Raw genomic sequence first — 17,541 nt, 5'->3', positions numbered from 1 at the left:
AAAGAAAGGATTCCCAACTACCTACCCAAGGAGTTAATGCAATAGGGTATATGTGAAGGGGTTAAAACACTACACAGGTACAGATCCTGTGGCAATTACAAATGTTATTGAAATAAAAACCAGAAACAGGAAGCCAAAAAACAGGTCCCTAAGGCAGGCATCTGTCTTAAATGATATCATTTGTCAAGTTTCCAGCATCTTGTGGTTGTGAACACAAAAAGAAGTTCTGTGTTATACTAAGGACATTACATACTCATTAGTTGGAATGTTCCTGAAGTACATAATACAGGATTTTCATTTAATAAGAAGCAGCTACTTGCCACTGCGTTGTACATAAATTCTGGGCATGCTGTTTGCCATTCAAGGATGTTCTACTTAATTTTTGACAGGTTTTTTCTTCCCATCCCCCTTTAGACTACACTGTAAAAACTGTGAGCAGAATGCGTTAGTACAGTATAAAAATCTTTTTAGAACATTTTCTGATTTCTAAAATCTGGATTCTTGCAATGACAAATATTGAAGGCTTTAATGCAGACATTAAATAAAAAAAGAAAAATAAGTTACCTATAGGAGTATCATAGCAAGAAAGCAAACATATATATATATGTATGCATACACACACGTACATGTATGCATCTCAGCACAATAACTCTTCATCACCCCCCATTCTCAATGAACAAACCTAACTGTAATTAATTGGTATAGTTCCCCTATCTGAATACTATTAGTGCATTAGAGTTAACTAATACATAAGCTTCTCCCTCACTGCCCTGCCAATGACCTTAAGCTTCACATGGTAGGAAGGCCACTTGCTGTAGAATAGGAAAGTAATTTATCCACGATGATTGTTCAGACCAGGTCCCCCTGTAAAACAGCAACTGACAATTGTGCTGCATTATAGATGGTACGTTTGTGGTGTGTACAATAGTGTGCAGAGCATCGAACTCACTTCCCTGAGCACTGCAGGCAGGGTTTGAAAAGTGATCCTAGAAAGAAGAGACCACTTGCTGAGTGATAGCCCTCCGTTTTCAAATCTTTTTTTTCCTCTCCAAATATCTCTCCCCCACCTTTTTTTACACAGAGACCTGTATTGTTTTGTCACTTTAAGTAAAGCAGGATGTAGTTTTCCATTCATGAAAGTATGCATATTTAAAAAAAAAAAAAAAAAAAGGCTACTTTGCTTTTATTTTACCTGGGATTTCCCTGCTTCTTTCCACATGTCAGGATTTAGCATATTCCCTCAAAACATAATAAATTTCGATTCTGTAGCTTAAGGGATCCATCAGTTAAAATGTTAGTCTTTCATCTTTATTACCCTCCCATTAAAATGAAAGAAACCGGGACACACTTCAGTTTAGAAGAAGCAATTTAGCTGGTAATGTCCTTACTACTCAAGTCTTTACAAAGAGAGAAAGTGCATTATTGCTTATATTTCACACATCTATCTGCATAAGAAGCAACTAAAGCTTTCAGACACATATGATATTAAATTTAATAATAATCTTTGATTAGATTATTTTATTACAACATTTTTCCATTACCAGTCATTTCCCGTACACATTTACATTCATAAAACGTGCAGGTTTCTCTTTGTTTGTGGATGTGTACATGTATTCATAAAGCAAGGAAAAGATTTCCTGGTTTCCTACAGCTGTTAGATCAGAAAACAACAGATTAATAACTAGCCACCACGTAGGACTGCACCAGTAACCCTTTGCTATAATGAGGACACAAAGAGGCTCACATCAGGCTGCTCCTCTTCTTCATAACTCAAAAGCGTCACAGTGGCAATAGCCTCTAGTGCTATTTGTCTTTAGTGCAGTTGTGACACTTCGGCATGATCCATAATTTGGCAGCTATTTACCGTGACATTTCCCTTCAGTGCAGCCATAACATTCAGTGAAGCCATTATTTGGTTCCATTTACCATATAAATTGTATTGTCGTGCATGCATGCTAGCAGCTACATTAGGTACCTGAAAATGAGTAAATCTTGTAAAATAGATACTAACAGCTATTCAGCAGAGAAATTTCTTTACTCCTCAGACAGAAGTAGAATATACATAATACCTGAAAACACTGCCTCAAACTTTTCCTGGAGAGACTGTAATTATTTGTATTTACACGACACAGCAGTTATTCATATCCACTTATTAAATATATACCTTGTATACACATACACGCACACACACGGATATGCACATGTAAAAGTATATAGCAAACTATTGCTTGGTAGAAATCTAACTCAATTCAAAAGATGTTAGGAGATTCCAGCATAGCAATTAAGTAGAAAGCACATCTGTAAAATGTGCTGAGGGTTGCAGGCCAGGAGAGAGTGAGTATGAGTGTGTCCATGTGCGCGTGCGTATGCACACATGTGACAGACTCAGGAAAAAAAGCCGGCTCTTCATCTAGTTCTTTGTTGTTTTTCCACAGAAGCATATGTGTGTAGGAAAGGGAAATTCTGCTATTAGCCTCAGCAAACAATGCCAGATTCCTCTGTAGCAAATTCATTTAGAAAGGTAAAATTAGGATGTAGTGCTAGCATCCACATCTCAATGAGCTGCTATTATTAATAGTATTATTATTTAAATCCCTGCTCTCTACGTATAGTATACTTAGTACTTCCAAGGCAAATGTATTATTATTTTTAATCATTTAAGTCCCCACTGTGCACACAGCTTTTAATACACCTTTTCTGCAAGCATATTAAGTGTATTGTTATTAATCCCTTGCTGTGACTCTAAAGTATTTCTTTTCCTTGTATGTTCAATGTCCTATCATCATTTAAACCTCTCAGTGTGTGCATGCCATATACATTTTCCTACCCATCTAATATTTAAACATTATTTAAATCCATCATAGCTTACTTACTCAAAGTCAGCCCTGCTTCCATAACTGTAAGTTTGCAGAATATACCTTTAAATAAAGAGAAGTTGGCTTTTTCACCCTGCAAACAAAAAATTATTATGAATCTCAGCTGAAAAGCTTCATCAAATTGTTTCAGAAATACTTTCCACTCTCTCCCTGTTGACAGTGCTCTCTTTCAGCAATCTAAATGATAGAAATTATACCTTTAAAAACAAAAATTACTTCTTCATTCTGGTTTCATCTGTGGAACAGCAATCATATCCTGAGTTACCCCTGTAGCTCAATCCAGGCATTTGAAGAAAAGGCCAAGCTCAGCAGCCACAGCTCAACCCAAACACCAGAAAAGCTAAAAAACTGGTACACTAGCCATACAAGTTCTGCATATAACAAATTAAAACTTTTTATTAATGCTATAACCCGTACAAAAGTGCTAAATAATAAGCCTGAAGCCAAAATCAAACCCACCAAATGTCATATTTGAATATATATATATATATGTAAACCTTCCAACGGTCCCTCTTTCCTTATTTTGATGAGTGAAAGAGCCTGGGGAAGTTGCATTACTCAATGTTATATATGAAGTAACATATTAAAAAGAAAGCAGAATGCTGTATGTCCAAACAGAATCCTATTGCAAGAAGAAATTTTTAGGACAAAAACATTTGGAATTCACTGCCTTAGAAACACCTAAATCTATTGGCCTGACAATGATCAACACCTCTGAAATTAACCCATTTGGATTGGTTTTCACATTTGACTGCAAGAACTTAATTTGTCACCCAGTCAACTCTTCTGCACATATCACAGATGTAACCAATTGTGTTCTTTTTATCTGTATTTTGCCCCAGTGCATCCCAACATCTTTTTTTTTAAGACGCATTTATTGACCGAGGGCACTGCCTTTTTTCTGAAGATTAAAAGAAACCATGTGCCTAGGAACAAAATAGTGAGAATTTTGTGTGCTCTGATCTTGTGCAGTCCTTGAGTGTTTCCATCTTTCTAGCATCCAGTTGGTAGGCCAACATGCCCTTTTAAATATGCAAAACACACAAAACACCACAAAATTTGCCATATTAGAGGGGCAAGAGGAAGTATGTTTCCAACTGCAGACCTTGGTGGAAACAAAATTCATAGCTGTTTGATCATAGTGGTTTCAGCTTGATAACAGAACTGGTAACAAAGACTCAAGCCACTCAGCCTTTACCCAAAATCCTCCCAAGTGGGACTAAACCCCATAGTCAGCCCAAAGAGACAGTTCTTTGCTCACACAATTCTAATGACATATGCACTAAAAAAATACAATAAGAATGTGCTAAATTAAAGTTAAAAATACTTTTTCTACTGCCTGTACCGCTGAACAAAATGCTTTTCCTACATGTTACTTTTTAAAATGTCATGTACAGTCAGTCCTGAATAATGTCCAAAAATTAAGTTTACCCTGGATTTTCCCTTCAACTCCTAGACATTATCAGCCTATCATTACATTTATTATTAGGCATAGGATCTTAGGAATTTTCCATCTCTCCAACTGCATACAAATGTATGTATTTCAAAGGATGTGGCAAAATCAGCCTTGAAGATCTTAAACATTTGCTATGGAAAAAAGATGAAGAGCAAGCACAGCTTAAAGTATTTTATTGTTTTGGAAAATCTTACACTTCTAGCTGGAATTCCCAATGTATGTACTGTTAACAGTATCTATTAAGTGAGGAAGAATTTTCAAAACTTTACAAAACCTTTTAACTGCACTCCCTAGATAATCTATGACTGAGCGTCAGCATGTGTACGAGGTTCTGTGATTGTAGATTTAAAATGGCCTTGCTCTTTGTAACAGGGCTTCTGCAGAAGCAATATTCCGTAGAAGTACAAATAGCAGCCTGATTATGGGAAGTCTCATCAAGAATCATCAGTCAAAGAACTGTACGACACAGTGATTATCTACAGAGGAGCTAGTTGGCAAGAACCGTATCAATATGAATAAATGCCACAAATATTTAAATAGCTTTTTAAACTTTATTAAATCTGAAAAAAAAAAAAAGTACAGGACCTGAACACACGTGAACATGGCTCAAAACCCCACTTCAGTAATCTTGCAATACTGACTAAAAGGGGGGGAGGGGGCAGTAAACAGTGACAGTAGCAAATGAAAAGGCAAGAAAATGAGATTATGTTGCAACTTGGAGTTAAAGATTTAAAAGAAAATTGCACAGTTGCTTACAGTTATGAAAGACATCATTAAAACAAACAAACAAAAAAACAAACCTCAAGTTGCTTAATATTACTGACATGTCAGAAATTTCTCTGTGTAACCAGCCAAGGAATATTACTATGATCCATGGTGCAACTGAACTATGATTATCGTGTTTGTGACAAACAATCAAGAGAATAATTTTTTCCAGAAACACACAGAGATTAACAGAGCCACCATAAGACAGAACTGGTTACTTAGTCCTGTTCTATTTTATTTTTAATCAGGGAATCAAAATTGTTAAAAGATTACTTTTTTTTTTTCTGAGCTGAACTATATATAAAGTCCTATCAAGCCAGTCTGACAGACTAAATCTGCCTCTGCATTAAGACTTATTCTGTCAAGAACAATATTCTTGTCTCACACTAGCCTAAGTGACAGAATCAAACACAGGCCCATTAAGTCCATGCTACAGCCACTGATTTAAGTACTCATAAGAAAAAAAAAAAAAAAAAAACACAAAACTTTTATTAACACCTTAATGATGTTTTTTAATATAGCATCCATTACTAAGTTTAAAAAAAATTAAATTGTTTCTAGTAATTCTGAGGCATAAAGTGCCCATTTTCTCTCTGCTGATTTATATCATTGTTCTGTTTTTACAGCTTACTGTTGACAGAGTGAGGTAATTCAACTACAATTTTTCCAATGTTTTTTCCCATGTACATGTAATCTACAGCACGGAATACAGACTCCAAGCCAGTGAACTTGCCCTCCGGAGACATGTCTCCAAAGTCCACCTCACAAACCAGGTCTCCTCTTTCATACATCTCGAGCAAGTCCTTCAGAGCCCCTTTGTATTCAGAAAGGTAATGGTTCAAGAAGAAGCCCCGGATGCTGGCAGACTTCTTCAACAGTTTTGCTGGCAATAACTCTGCTTTAACAGGCTGGAGGCCAGTAGGGTTTTGGTAGCCAGCGATAAACCCAATAACTATGAGGCACCCTTTGGTAGCCAAGGAGTTAACAGCCAAGTCAAACATCTTTCCCCCAACAGATTCATACACTACATCCACACCTTCAGGGTACTCCTTCCTAAGAACAGATTCAACATTTTCAGTTTTATAGTTGATTGTACAGTCGCAGCCAATGGATTTCAGAAAACCACCCTTTTCATCACTGGAATAGGTTCCAATTACATGGCATTTTGCCGCCTTCGCAAGCTGTACAGCAAACTGGCCCGTTCCTCCAGCCGCTGCTGTCACCAGAACCTTCTTGCCTTCAGACAGGTTTCCCAGCTCCTTCAAACTGATGTATGCAGTAGCACCACTTACCATTAAAGTAAGAAACTCAGGTTTCACAGAGGGTAGAGGAACTGCTTGCTTGGCAGGCACAACTGTGTATTCAGCAAAGGAACCTGGTTTCACATAGGCCACAGCTTGACCCACTGTATAACTGGCACTAGCACTGAGTCCTAACGCTACCACATCACCGACACCTTCAAACCCTATATCGAATGGTGGTTTAACTGATGGGTCATATCGGCCAGCTGAGTAGTTTATGTCAGATGCATTAATGCCGACAAATCTAGAAGAAAACAAAAATGTATTAACGAGATGTATTCCTTACCAAGTCTTTGCTGTATGAGAAACCTTCAATTTAAATTTGTGGGATAAGTACAAGACTTTTACTGATTATTGGTATATCTATACAGTGAGTACACTCCAGTTCACATTCTATTAGTCTAGAATTAAAGATTAATTTGCTAAAAAACAAACAATCAAACAAAAACCCCCCACAACCCAAAACCACCCAAAGAAACCCAACAAACTCAAAACAACACAACCCCCCCCCTGCAAACAACAACAGAACACCAAATCCCAAATCCAATCCCTCCCCCCAAAAAAAGCCCAAAACCAAACTTGTCTTTTCCTTAGGTCCATTTGGCCTAAACTAAAAATAATTCTGTAAAAGATTAAAGGATGAAAATTAATTGACCACTTTATGCGAGATGTGAAAACACTGAAGAATAAACGTGCAAAGCGGTAAATATGTGGATTCTGGCAACAAATTTACATTTTTTAATATAATAATACTGTTAATGACTAATGATCATATTAACTATCGATGTCATTTGCAAGGTCATGCTACTGTAGGCAAGTACTTTTTAATTGATGGAGTCACTACAGCAAATGTGCCTTTTGATGTAGCTAATGTCAGCGTTAAAATATTTTTCTTTATATAAATTACTTGCAACACATCAAAACAACCTTGCACAGAGGGACTGAAACTGGAAGACTGAGTATCAAGTCCTACTGACCTCTAACAGGTGAAAAAGGATGCCAGTTTTATGTTTGTTTTAGAAAATCATGGAGACATTCTCACAACTTGATTAAGCACTAGGAAATAATGCCTAAAAGAAAGTTATAATCTAGCTTAAACACAAAGAGTATTTTAGTAACACTCTTTTTAAAAAAACCCAAACATAACAGTTTTTCCACACAGACAAGGGAAGAGACAAGGGGATGATTCTGTTAACTGGAAAATGTAAAAAACCCATATGCAACAGAAAACACCAGAACTGTTAGAACACATGGAAAGTGACAACCTGAAAGGTGTACTTGATACCATGGGAAAGCTGCAGAAGTATGCAAACAGGGCACTTTAATTGTTGGTTAGCAGTAGGCTCAAATAATTTGTGTGTGTAGTTCAAAATTGCTTGCATACGGAGCAAGGAGAACTAAAAAGCGCTTTGCTCATTTTTGTTTCCTTCATTCTTTATAGCATGGGGGGCCTCAAACTTTCACCAGCGTGATGTGTTATGTATAAAAAGACACGTACGCATAAACATATACACCACGCATAAGATAGGTGAAAGTGACTGTTGCTCTTTTTAATTCTGCCTTTAATTCACTGCTCAGCCGCAAAAAAAATGTCTACGTCTCGTTCATAGATATAAAAAATCCTCTGTTACCGTGCTTTAAGGTAACTCCCGTATAGCACCGCTAAAAGATGGATAAAAATTGGTAACGGAGCAGCAGCTTCCGAGGCAATCCGTGTCCCCCGGGCGCCAGGAAGAAGGGCTCGGACCACCGAGGCTAGACGTGCCGGCGCTTCGCTACCCACCTCCCGCTTTTACACCCCAACTCCTGCGGAGGGGAGAGGCCTGTGGGGAGCCGTGCTCACCCCCTCCCCGCTCTCAGCCCCTCTCCCAGCTGGGCGGTCTCGTTAGCTGCCAGGCCGGCCCCCCGGCGCTCACCCTGCCCCGCACCATCCGCAGCCCGAAAGTCAGCTCCTCGCTCCCCACGGGTTCGAGCCCCCTCCTCACTTAAACCGCACCGCACAGCACCGCATGCTGCCTGCCGGCGGACGCACCCTGGGGAAGGGGCGGCAGAACAAGCCCCCATCCCCTCCCTGTACAAGCTGCCCCTCTTCCCAGCTCTGCTCTGCAGCGGGGACAGCACAAAGACAGGTAAAGCCCAGTCCGAGGGCAAAAACTTTGCATGCGGGGAAGGTTCAAGTCGTGCCGCGGGCCAGACGCTTGACGAGCAGGACCAACAGCACACGCACCGTTGCTTTTGTTCCGGAGCCGAGGAGGATGCAAACCTTTCCCCCTCCGGGCCGCACCGCAACTTGTGCGTGCGGCTACAAGGGGCCGCGGCGCGCAACTCGGTGCTGCCCGGCCGCTCCCCGCCTCTCCGGGCACGGTGCGGAGCTTCCCTCGGGGCTAGGGCGGCCGGGCACCGGCTGCAGGGTCCCGGGGCTTCAAGAAAGGGTGCTGCCGTGAGAGAAGAGCAGGCGGGCCGGGTAACCCTGCCCGTTCCTGCCGGCTCCCGCGCTGGCAGGGCTAGGGAGGACAAAGCCGTGTGCGCTGCCCCGATGTGTGTGGAGGGGTCATCCCGTCCCCCCCGCACACACACATAGTTACACAGACACGCGTGCATACACACGCACCAGCTCCCTGCCAGTCCCCGTGGGGCTGCTGGGCCACGGGAAGCAGTTCTCCTTGGCTCATCATTATTAATCAATACAGTCTGCCGCCCGGCCCTCCCCCCCTAATTTTTGTAAACTCCCTTTTTATTGTGTGCGAACTCAAAACTCCTGCTCGTGTCATACGGCGTTTATTTTGTTGTTGGTTTGGTTTTTTTTTTTTTCTTTTTCAAAAAAGATTGTTTAGTCTTTTGGATTCCTCACACATTAAAAGGATAGTATGCAGCATCTGGATTAAAACATATTGTCTAATTTGCCTTGTCATTCCAGCTGACAGAAGGGAGTTGGTAGGATGTGCTCACAGTTTCTTAGATTATTTTGCTTTTCTAAGTAGGAATAAGTACGATTTACAGGCTGAAGATCAGTTTACTAACTTCTGAGACTGAGAAAAGGAGAACACAGAAATAACAGCTACTTGGGATGCTGGTGGGGTTTAAGACCTGTTCCAAATCTTTTGCATTGTCTTGTTTTACTTCCTTACTTAAAAATCCATTATTTGATTTAGCAGTTTCTAACTAAGGGTTGCTTCTTCATCATTAAAAGATGTAACCGCGCGGGTGGGGGGATGGGGGTAAAGCTGGAGACTGGCTTTTCCCAAAATAATTACGCACATTGAGTCACCCGTTTTATTTATACTCAACAGTGTTGAACCCCTCGTATTGTTTATTACAGAAAACAGGAGGACACCGCCGAGGGGAGGAAATGCTGCTTTTCATACCACAACAAAGCGTGAGACACTGAAAACCAGCACCACAGCTTTAAACGCAGACAAAACAAAGTCATCCAAACCAGTACTATGCAAGAAAAACATTATTTAGACCAAACACTCAGCAGAAACAGTCCTCCGCTTATTCCACTGTGATCCATTAGTCCCCCGGGTCAAAAAACTTTCTCTTTTTTCTAGAAACTTTGTTGCCATCTTCCAGCCCAACAGTGAATCCCTTACAGGTATTTTGGAATCTAGATGTGCCACTGCCTTGAGCAAATCTCGAAAATCCCCCAACAACTTTAAGAAGGACCAGATTTTCAGAACCTTTCAGTCCTTATCCTGCCATAAAACAGAGTAACGCTGCCCCCACATTCTCCCCCTCTCCCCAAAACCAGGACAAATAGCCATATGAATCTTGAGTGGCTTCATCAAGGATTTTTTTATTCACCTTTCCCCCTCCTCCTCCTCCTCTTCTGCACAGAATTGAAGAAAAATAGTACTTTCAATTGATTTATAGTTCTGAAGGATTTCTAAACAAAGGATGGATTATTTTTTTCTTTGTAAAAAAGTAGACATAAGGGTTGCTGGCTTAGTTCTCTAAAGGAGAAGAAAGAGGGGAAGAAAGTTCCCCCTAACTGCATCTTATTTTAAAATATCTATCCATACAGGAACTCAGCACATTTTCATTTCCCATTGCTCTAAATCCCAAAACAGATTTTGTTGTGGTGGATGAGGACTGTTTTGCATGAAAAGCTCAAAGCAATTAATACTATTCATGGGTGTGACTAGGACTAAAATGAACAAATCTGCAAATGCACTGTTGGAACTCGACTCCTTTATTGTTTTGCTTATATGTTTCTACCTATTAGAAAATGTATAGTTGCATTTAGGGCTTAAAAAAAAAAAAAAAAAAAAGTAAAAATAAATGAAATAAATGGAGCCAGGGACTCATCATTTCAGGATAGGAAAATGCTTCCCCAGAGTGACAGCTGAGGGGGAAACATTCAGAACTCGCTTCCTGCTGCAGCTTGTACACAGGGAATGATCCTGTGTCTTCTGTGATATTCCCCAGAAAATAATAACAGAGAAGAAACACCACAAAAAATACAAAATGTATGAACTCTAAATCTAGGCTTTACCTCTCAGCTCTCCCTCCCCACTCGTGTGTGTGTGTGTGTGTCTGTATAGGAACACATGTGTAACAGGCTGATGTGTTAAACCCCAGTAATTGCCTGTCTGAAACTGTGGACCAGCTTCTGCCTTCGGTCTGGGCGAGCTCTGTGCCTCAGAACTCTCACCATGAGGTGTACATGTCCCTCTTGCACCCACGGAGCCCACCCAGCAAAGGGAGGGGAGAGAGAAAGGAAGGGTTACACTGGAAGCTATATAAAAGCTGAGTAAATTTTTTAAATTCAGAGAGGAGGGGGAGAGGGGGGAGAGAGCAGAAGATGAGAATGAGAAAGACTTCGAATGCAGGAGCTGGGGGAAGGGGATTTGGGAAACAAGGATGTCACTCTGCCTCACATTACCCGACTACAGACCTGCTACTTGGATCACAAGTCCCTCAACCTCTTCCACAAAAAGGAATTTAACTCCAGCCTGACGGCTATTGCATGCCATTATTGTTTCATGGTCATTAGTGGATGCAGCAACACAGTGACTTAGAATTTGAGGTTTAGAGGGAATTTTGGTTTCAGAAATTCCAGTGGGAGATGTCAGCATCGGATTAAAGTTGCCACAGAAGCTTTCTCATCAGCTTCTGGGGGAGTCCCTGTTCTACTTTCTCCTTACCCCTTTCTTTACCATGTATTTATATGTTACATATGGACACATGCTAGAGATTACACATACACAGTCACACACTGCCTTAACAGAACTTTCAGCATTGTTCTCAAGCCAACTTCGTACTTCTTAACACCTTTAAGCTCCAACAGAGAGCATGGCAAATTGCGTTACTAAGATTTGCTTGCTCGACAAGAACCTGAGAGTGCTGCTCTCTTCTGTGCCAGCCACGCAGTCTGCTCCAAAGTTCCCAGAGTTTCGGCTTCCCCTCGTGGGCAGAGAAACCTCTGAACTTTAACCGGCTTACTTTTAGCTTAAGGACCAACAAGGAAGGAACCATTGAGAGCCAGTTTATGGAGACAGCTGGGGGGGGGGGCACGTTTTGTCCTCAGCAGTTTTCATTTCATGGCGAGCTGGTCACCGCGCCGGACGCTCAGTCCTAGCGCTGGCGCAAGGTTTACGGCGTATTATGTTAAGCAAAATGCCACCTCCTCACTCCCGGCCCGACCCGGCTCCACTCCGAAAAGCTGCCCGCAACTGCGGGGCCCAGGGCGGCCGCGGCGCTGCCGGGTTGCGCTGGGCCGGGCCGCTGCCCTGCCCCCGCCTTCGGCGCGCAGCGGCGGGGTGGTGCCGGGGCTGGCAGGGCTGCCGGCCCCAGCCCTCTGCCCGCCCTGAGTCACGGCTGGCCTAGCGCCGGCCGCGCCAGGCCGCGGCGGGGGAGAGATGAGAGGCATGCCGGGCAGCAGATGCAGGGTGGCACATCGGGGTGCTGGGGCACACGGCTGTACCGTAGCGTCTCCCCACAGTCGTGTGGGTACGGTAGGGACACACTCACGGCCCGGGGACTGTGTGCGTGTGACAAGCCCTGGGAGTGACTCTGCAAGCTCTTCCCGGCGCCTCACTACATCCGCGGCGCTCAGAGAGTGTAAAAGTTGCCTCTTCCCCACCTTGGCACAGGGGCCCTGAGGTGTTCCCCTTCCTTCGGGCTGGAACAGCACAAACGTATACACCCGCCAGAGAAACATGAGCAGAGGAGGAGGGGGAAGTGTCACCCCCCACACGTGGATGGGGCGACAGGACTGTGGCACCAGCCGCTCAAAACAACAACAATAAAATTAAATTAACAGTCGCCAGATGGCAGCTGGCTCAACTTTGGAGCCGGTCTCCGAAGTGAAGGAGCAGGCCACAAGGTGCGAGAAGCCGGCGGGGGCCGAGGTCGGGGCGCGGGGTGGGGGGACGACAGTCGGTCGCTCACCTGTTCCTGACAAGGAGATCTCCGTCTCCCGGGAGTGGCACGGGCGAGTCCTGCTGCAGGGTAACCGCTTCCCTGAAGTTCTGGCTCAGCTTAGTCACCACCAGCTTCTTCATGGAGCTGGGGATGGACGAGCCCTGGAAATCCAGAAAGTGACGGGAGTAGGACATGTCCAGGATGGCCCGCGGCCGGCTGCCACCGAAGTAGGAGCAGGCGGGACCCGCAGCGGCGCAGGACGGCTGCCGCCACAGCTGCCACCACCAGCACCGCGGTACCCAGGAGCTCAGCCAAGCGCCGCTTTTTGCGCTAAAACTCATGCCCTGCCTCGGCTCTCCTCTTCCCCCCTCGCTCGGGAGAGCTTTGGCTCGGGATTCTCCAAGCGGCTCGCAGGACCCGCCGCCACCGGGCCGGCAGGAGAAACTATCCTCAGGCAGCTATTAATGTATGTAAATAAAGCCCTGTGCAGCAAGCTCCAGCCTGCCTCCGTCCTTCCCACCCGGCCTGCCCCTCCGCCACGCGGAAACGCCGCCCGAGGAGCAGCCGCAAGATGGTCCCCGGCCGCCGGTCCTCTTCTGCCGTTGCTAGCGCTACCGAGGAGCAACGCTGGCCCGCTCCCGCGGCCGTCCGTCCCGCCAGCCCGCTGCCAGCGGCTGCGCCCGGCTCTGCCGTACCCGACCCGCCCGGCCACACACACACACTATAGACAGACACACAGGAGCACTGCCTGCCCCCGCCCGCACCGCCGCCGTGCCTCAAGGACGGCGACCGGGGTCGTGCTCTGCCTGCCAGTGAGGCAGATGTACGGAAGGCCGGATTTCTTCCTAAAGGTTGCTTTTAATTTGCACGCTGCCTCTGGCTAAGGGATTTAAAAAACGCGGAAGGGGGCAGAAAGGGAAAAGGGGAAGGAAAAGAGAAACGCCACGGATCCCCTCCCCCTCCAGCCCATTCTTTAGTTTACAAAAAGAGGTTATCGCTCTGAAAAAGATGCTAATATAGAGATAGGAGGAAAGGACGATGAATTATCGGGTCGGTGAGAGAAGCGCAGCGAAGTTGCGGCTAATCTCCCAATGTTGTTATTAGCCGCCGCCGAGGAGCCGCTGCCCGCGGGCGGAGGCTCCGCCCCTTCCGTGCGAAACGTTCACTTCCTCGCAAGGTGCTACGAATCAACCCCGAGACGTTACCGGCCGGCCGACCGACCGCGCGGAGAACGGGGTGCGCGCCGCGGAGGCGGTTACGGCCGTTGCGGCAGTTGAGGCGCGGAGCCGAAGGAGAAGGAAGAGGAAGGGGGAGTTAAAGAGGCGAAAGCTGTGCCCGCCGCCGGGAATGCCGTGCGGTCTGCCCCCTCTCTTCCCGCCGCCGTTCTGAAGGGAGGCGAAGGTTGACTGGCTGCTGTCAGTTCATTTGGGTCGCGGTCGTCCCCCCCACACCCCCGGCTCGCTGTTCCTGACAGACAAACGTGGTTTACCTTTTCTTTCTTCTTAAAACCTCCAAACCTGTATTACCTCTGGGTGTAGAGTATGTTTTGGTGAGGGAACCTACGCAGGAAATCGGCTGGGTGAAGGGAGCAAAGTAAATGTGATGGAGCCGCCGATTGCAACTTGGTACAACTGCGCGGAGCGGGGGGGAGGGGGATAGCGCGGTAGAGATGTTGCACCAGCGTAGGAGCTGCTCACGTGTAGTACTTCTAGGATTAACTCCATCCTACCAGTGTAAACACCTCGCCGCTTAATTTTGCGGCACTCATAATAAAAAACGTCCCCTATTCCCCGAAAGAGCAGAATTTCAGTGCCCAGTGTTTTCCTCCAAGAATCAGCTGCGTAGTTTTTATTTGCTTTCTTGAGTGAAGAAAAAAAAAAAGGAAGAACCCTTCTGTTCTCGCAGTTAACATTATATAAATCCCCAGACACATACTGCGCGAAACGTATTAACAGCAGTGTGTTTCGTGTGCTGCAGTTCTTGCTCTGCAATCTGTTGGTATTTTAAAAGTCAGGGTGAAGTGTAATCTTCCACAAACCATCTTTTTAACTCGGTGCCGGTTCGACGTGTGCCATGGCGAGGTATCACCTCCTGCCTCCTTTTGGGTTTTATTTATTTTTTTAAGTTTGCTGGAACAAGACCTCTGCTGAAGTTACATCGGCACATGCGTCTTGCACAGCACTTTGGCAAGTGGATTATAATAACAACCCCCTCAACGCGTGTCTCACATGAGGTATCTTTTATGCCGCGCTGTATTAAGACGACTTTTTTTTTTTTTCATATTGTTTAGCTCTGGGAGAGGGGGAGAAAAAAAATGAAAACAAAGCAATTAAAAAGATTGACAGGTATGGGTTTGTGTGAGACCTATTTGTACTTGTCAGGGTGACGTGGGCAAGAGGAGGAGGAGTAACAAACTGAAGCAGGAAAAGCAGCTCGATGTGTCTGTCTATCAGTTGAGGCTGTCTGAGAGCCCTGGGATCCGAATGTGTGTTATATTTCAGTGAAAAGAGAAGAGAGGGAGAGTGGATCTCTTTCTCTCCCAGGAGTTTAGGGGGGGGGGGACAGTTCATGTTAATCTGTCCCACTCAGTGAATGTCTTTTCTTCCTCCTCCCCCCTTCCTCTTTGCACACACTCTCCGGGGTTTTTCTTGGTTTTGGCAATTTTTTTTGTGTGTGTGTTCCTTTTTTCTTTTTTCTTCTGTTGCAGATCAGGATCAACAACCAAAAAAAAAAATCCATGATAAAAAAATGTGTTTGCATTATATTTAGTATCAGAAGAAGCTTCGATTTGTGGAGGAAAAAAAAAGGAGAGCAAGAAAGAAAAGTAGTCCTCTCCGGTGGTGACACTGTTTGATCTGTGACTGTTTGGAAGGTGGAGGAGTGACTGACATTTCCCATCCGGTGTATATGTATGTATGGGGGCTTTACGCCTTTTTATTATTTGCTTTCTTGCTCTTAGACTAAGTGCTGGGAGGAGAAGGAGAGATTGGATCGACCTCGGTTTTTGCACAATGAACAAACAATTATCAACGCAATAAAAAAACAAACAAACAACACCCACCACCCCCCAACAACAACAACAACAGCAACAACAACACACAAATCCACGAGCTTGAAACAAGCCATCCAGCGAGCGAGCGAGAAAGTTGCGCTTTGAGACTCTTTGATCTCGGAGAAAGCCTGAGAGGGGGGGAGTGACTGAATTTACCGTCTCATCGCCGCCGCTTGCTCGGCTCTCCACCGCCAAGAAGGAGGAGAAGAAGACGAAGAAGTGATTAAGGAAAGGAGGGGGAGAAGGGGAGAGAGGAAAAGGAGGAGAAAGAAAAAAAAAAAAAAAACGAAAGAAAGATAATGGATTTGGGCTACAGATTGAACTGATCAAATGTTATTTATTTTGCACATCTCCACTGGCATCTTCCCTGCTGCTGCTGCTGCCGAGAGGACCGAAGAGCTTTGTCTTATAAGGAACTTAAAAGAGAGAAAGAGAGAGAGAGCGTGTGTGAGAGAGCGAGGAAAATTAACCTTGTAAATGAAAACATTTCCTAAGCAAGTTTTTGGAGTGGCGGCGGAAATTGGCATCCCTGTCACCAGTCCGTGGCTCGCCTCATCCCACACCCCACCTTCCCCCCCGCCCCGCGCACCCCGCTCGCCGCGCCGGGAGCTGACCCGGGGGGGGGACCCGGGCCGGGCGAGAGGAGAACCCGACCAAACTTTTTCTCCTTCCTCCCCCCCCCCCTCCTCCTTCCTCCTCCTCTCCCTCTCTCCCATTCCTCCCCACCCTCCCTCTCTCTCTTCCTAGGCGGAATTAGAAGTTGAATCCGCTTTCTTTTCTCCTTCCTCCCCCTCCCTCCTTCCCTCCCTTCTCCTCCCCCCCCCCCCCCATTTTATTTTTTTATTTGTGTGTGTGTGCGCGCGGGTGTGTGTGTTTGTTTCTGCATGAAAAGAGGGGGATCGGAAGAGGAGTCCTGCGCGGAAACTCTGCGGCGGCGGCTGGCGGCGAGGCGGCGGCGGCAGCATGCCGCGGAGAAAGCAGCAGGCACCCCGGCGCTCCGCAGGTAACACCCTCCGCCTCCCCGCGCCGGCCCCGGCTGCTGCCGGCGCAGGGGTGCCGCGGGCACGGCAGGGGAGGGGTTAACCCGCCGGGAAGCATTGCCGCGGGGGGAGCGGTTCTTCCAGCCCCGCTGCAGATTTAAACACCCCGGGTGGCTGCCTCCGGGGGTTTGGGGTTTGGGGCGGGGGGGGGGACACGACACAAGAAGGGGGGTGGTGTGTATGTGGGGGGAGCAGCACCTTGGTGGGGATGAGACAGGGGCTGTAGTTTGTACTTCTTTGTACGCGGGAGCTGGAGGGATCGGCGTAGTTCCTGAGGTGTGTCACGCCGAGCCTGACAGCCTCCATCCTCTTCGCCGTTGCCAACACGTTTAAAACTAGAAACTTCATTTTGTTGCAGTCCTGTAATCTCCGCATGCGGTTCCGCGTGTGCCTGTGTGCGGTGCCCAGGGCAGCGCCGGGGAGGGGAGGGAGCTCCGCTGTGCCAGGGCAGGGATGGTCTGCTTTAAAAGTGTGTCAGACCGTATCCAGGCTGAACCTGACACTCGCGAAACAAAAGTCAACAAAATGAGACACAACGAGGCATCTGGCCAGTGCATTTCACTGGAAAACAGCAGCCTTTAATGTCACGTTGAAAAGGCTTTTTTCCTTTCCCTTTTTTTTTTTTTTTTTTTTTTATTACCTCTAAAGATGTCTTTTGATCAGGCAAACAGAAGGCAGTGATAGT

At 45.6% G+C, this 17,541-nt stretch overlaps 2 protein-coding genes across 2 annotated transcripts in view; one reads left to right on the top strand and one right to left on the bottom strand.

Annotated features, from left to right (window-relative positions):
- Positions 1-4,863: 4,863 nt before the first annotated feature.
- On the bottom strand, positions 4,864-13,915 carry PTGR3 (prostaglandin reductase 3). The gene is made up of 2 exons (XM_065667875.1): positions 12,792-13,915; positions 4,864-6,642 (listed from the first exon to the last, which is right to left on the bottom strand). The coding sequence occupies exons 1-2, from the start codon at positions 13,103-13,105 to the stop codon at positions 5,718-5,720; spliced, it is 1,239 nt and encodes a 412-aa protein (XP_065523947.1). The 5' UTR covers positions 13,106-13,915; the 3' UTR covers positions 4,864-5,717.
- Positions 12,797-17,541, top strand: part of TSHZ1 (teashirt zinc finger homeobox 1) — a 58,788-nt gene continuing 54,043 nt past the window's right edge. Inside the window, exon 1 of the mRNA XM_065667874.1 lies at positions 12,797-16,819. Coding sequence (XP_065523946.1) covers positions 16,780-16,819 — 40 coding nt within the window. The 5' untranslated portion in view covers positions 12,797-16,779. The remainder of the gene's footprint in view (positions 16,820-17,541) is intronic.

Source organism: Lathamus discolor, chromosome 2 (genome assembly GCF_037157495.1).
Source record: "Lathamus discolor isolate bLatDis1 chromosome 2, bLatDis1.hap1, whole genome shotgun sequence".
NCBI classification, from domain to species: Eukaryota; Metazoa; Chordata; class Aves; order Psittaciformes; family Psittacidae; genus Lathamus; species Lathamus discolor.
This window is presented reverse-complemented; position numbering and strand designations above follow the sequence as displayed.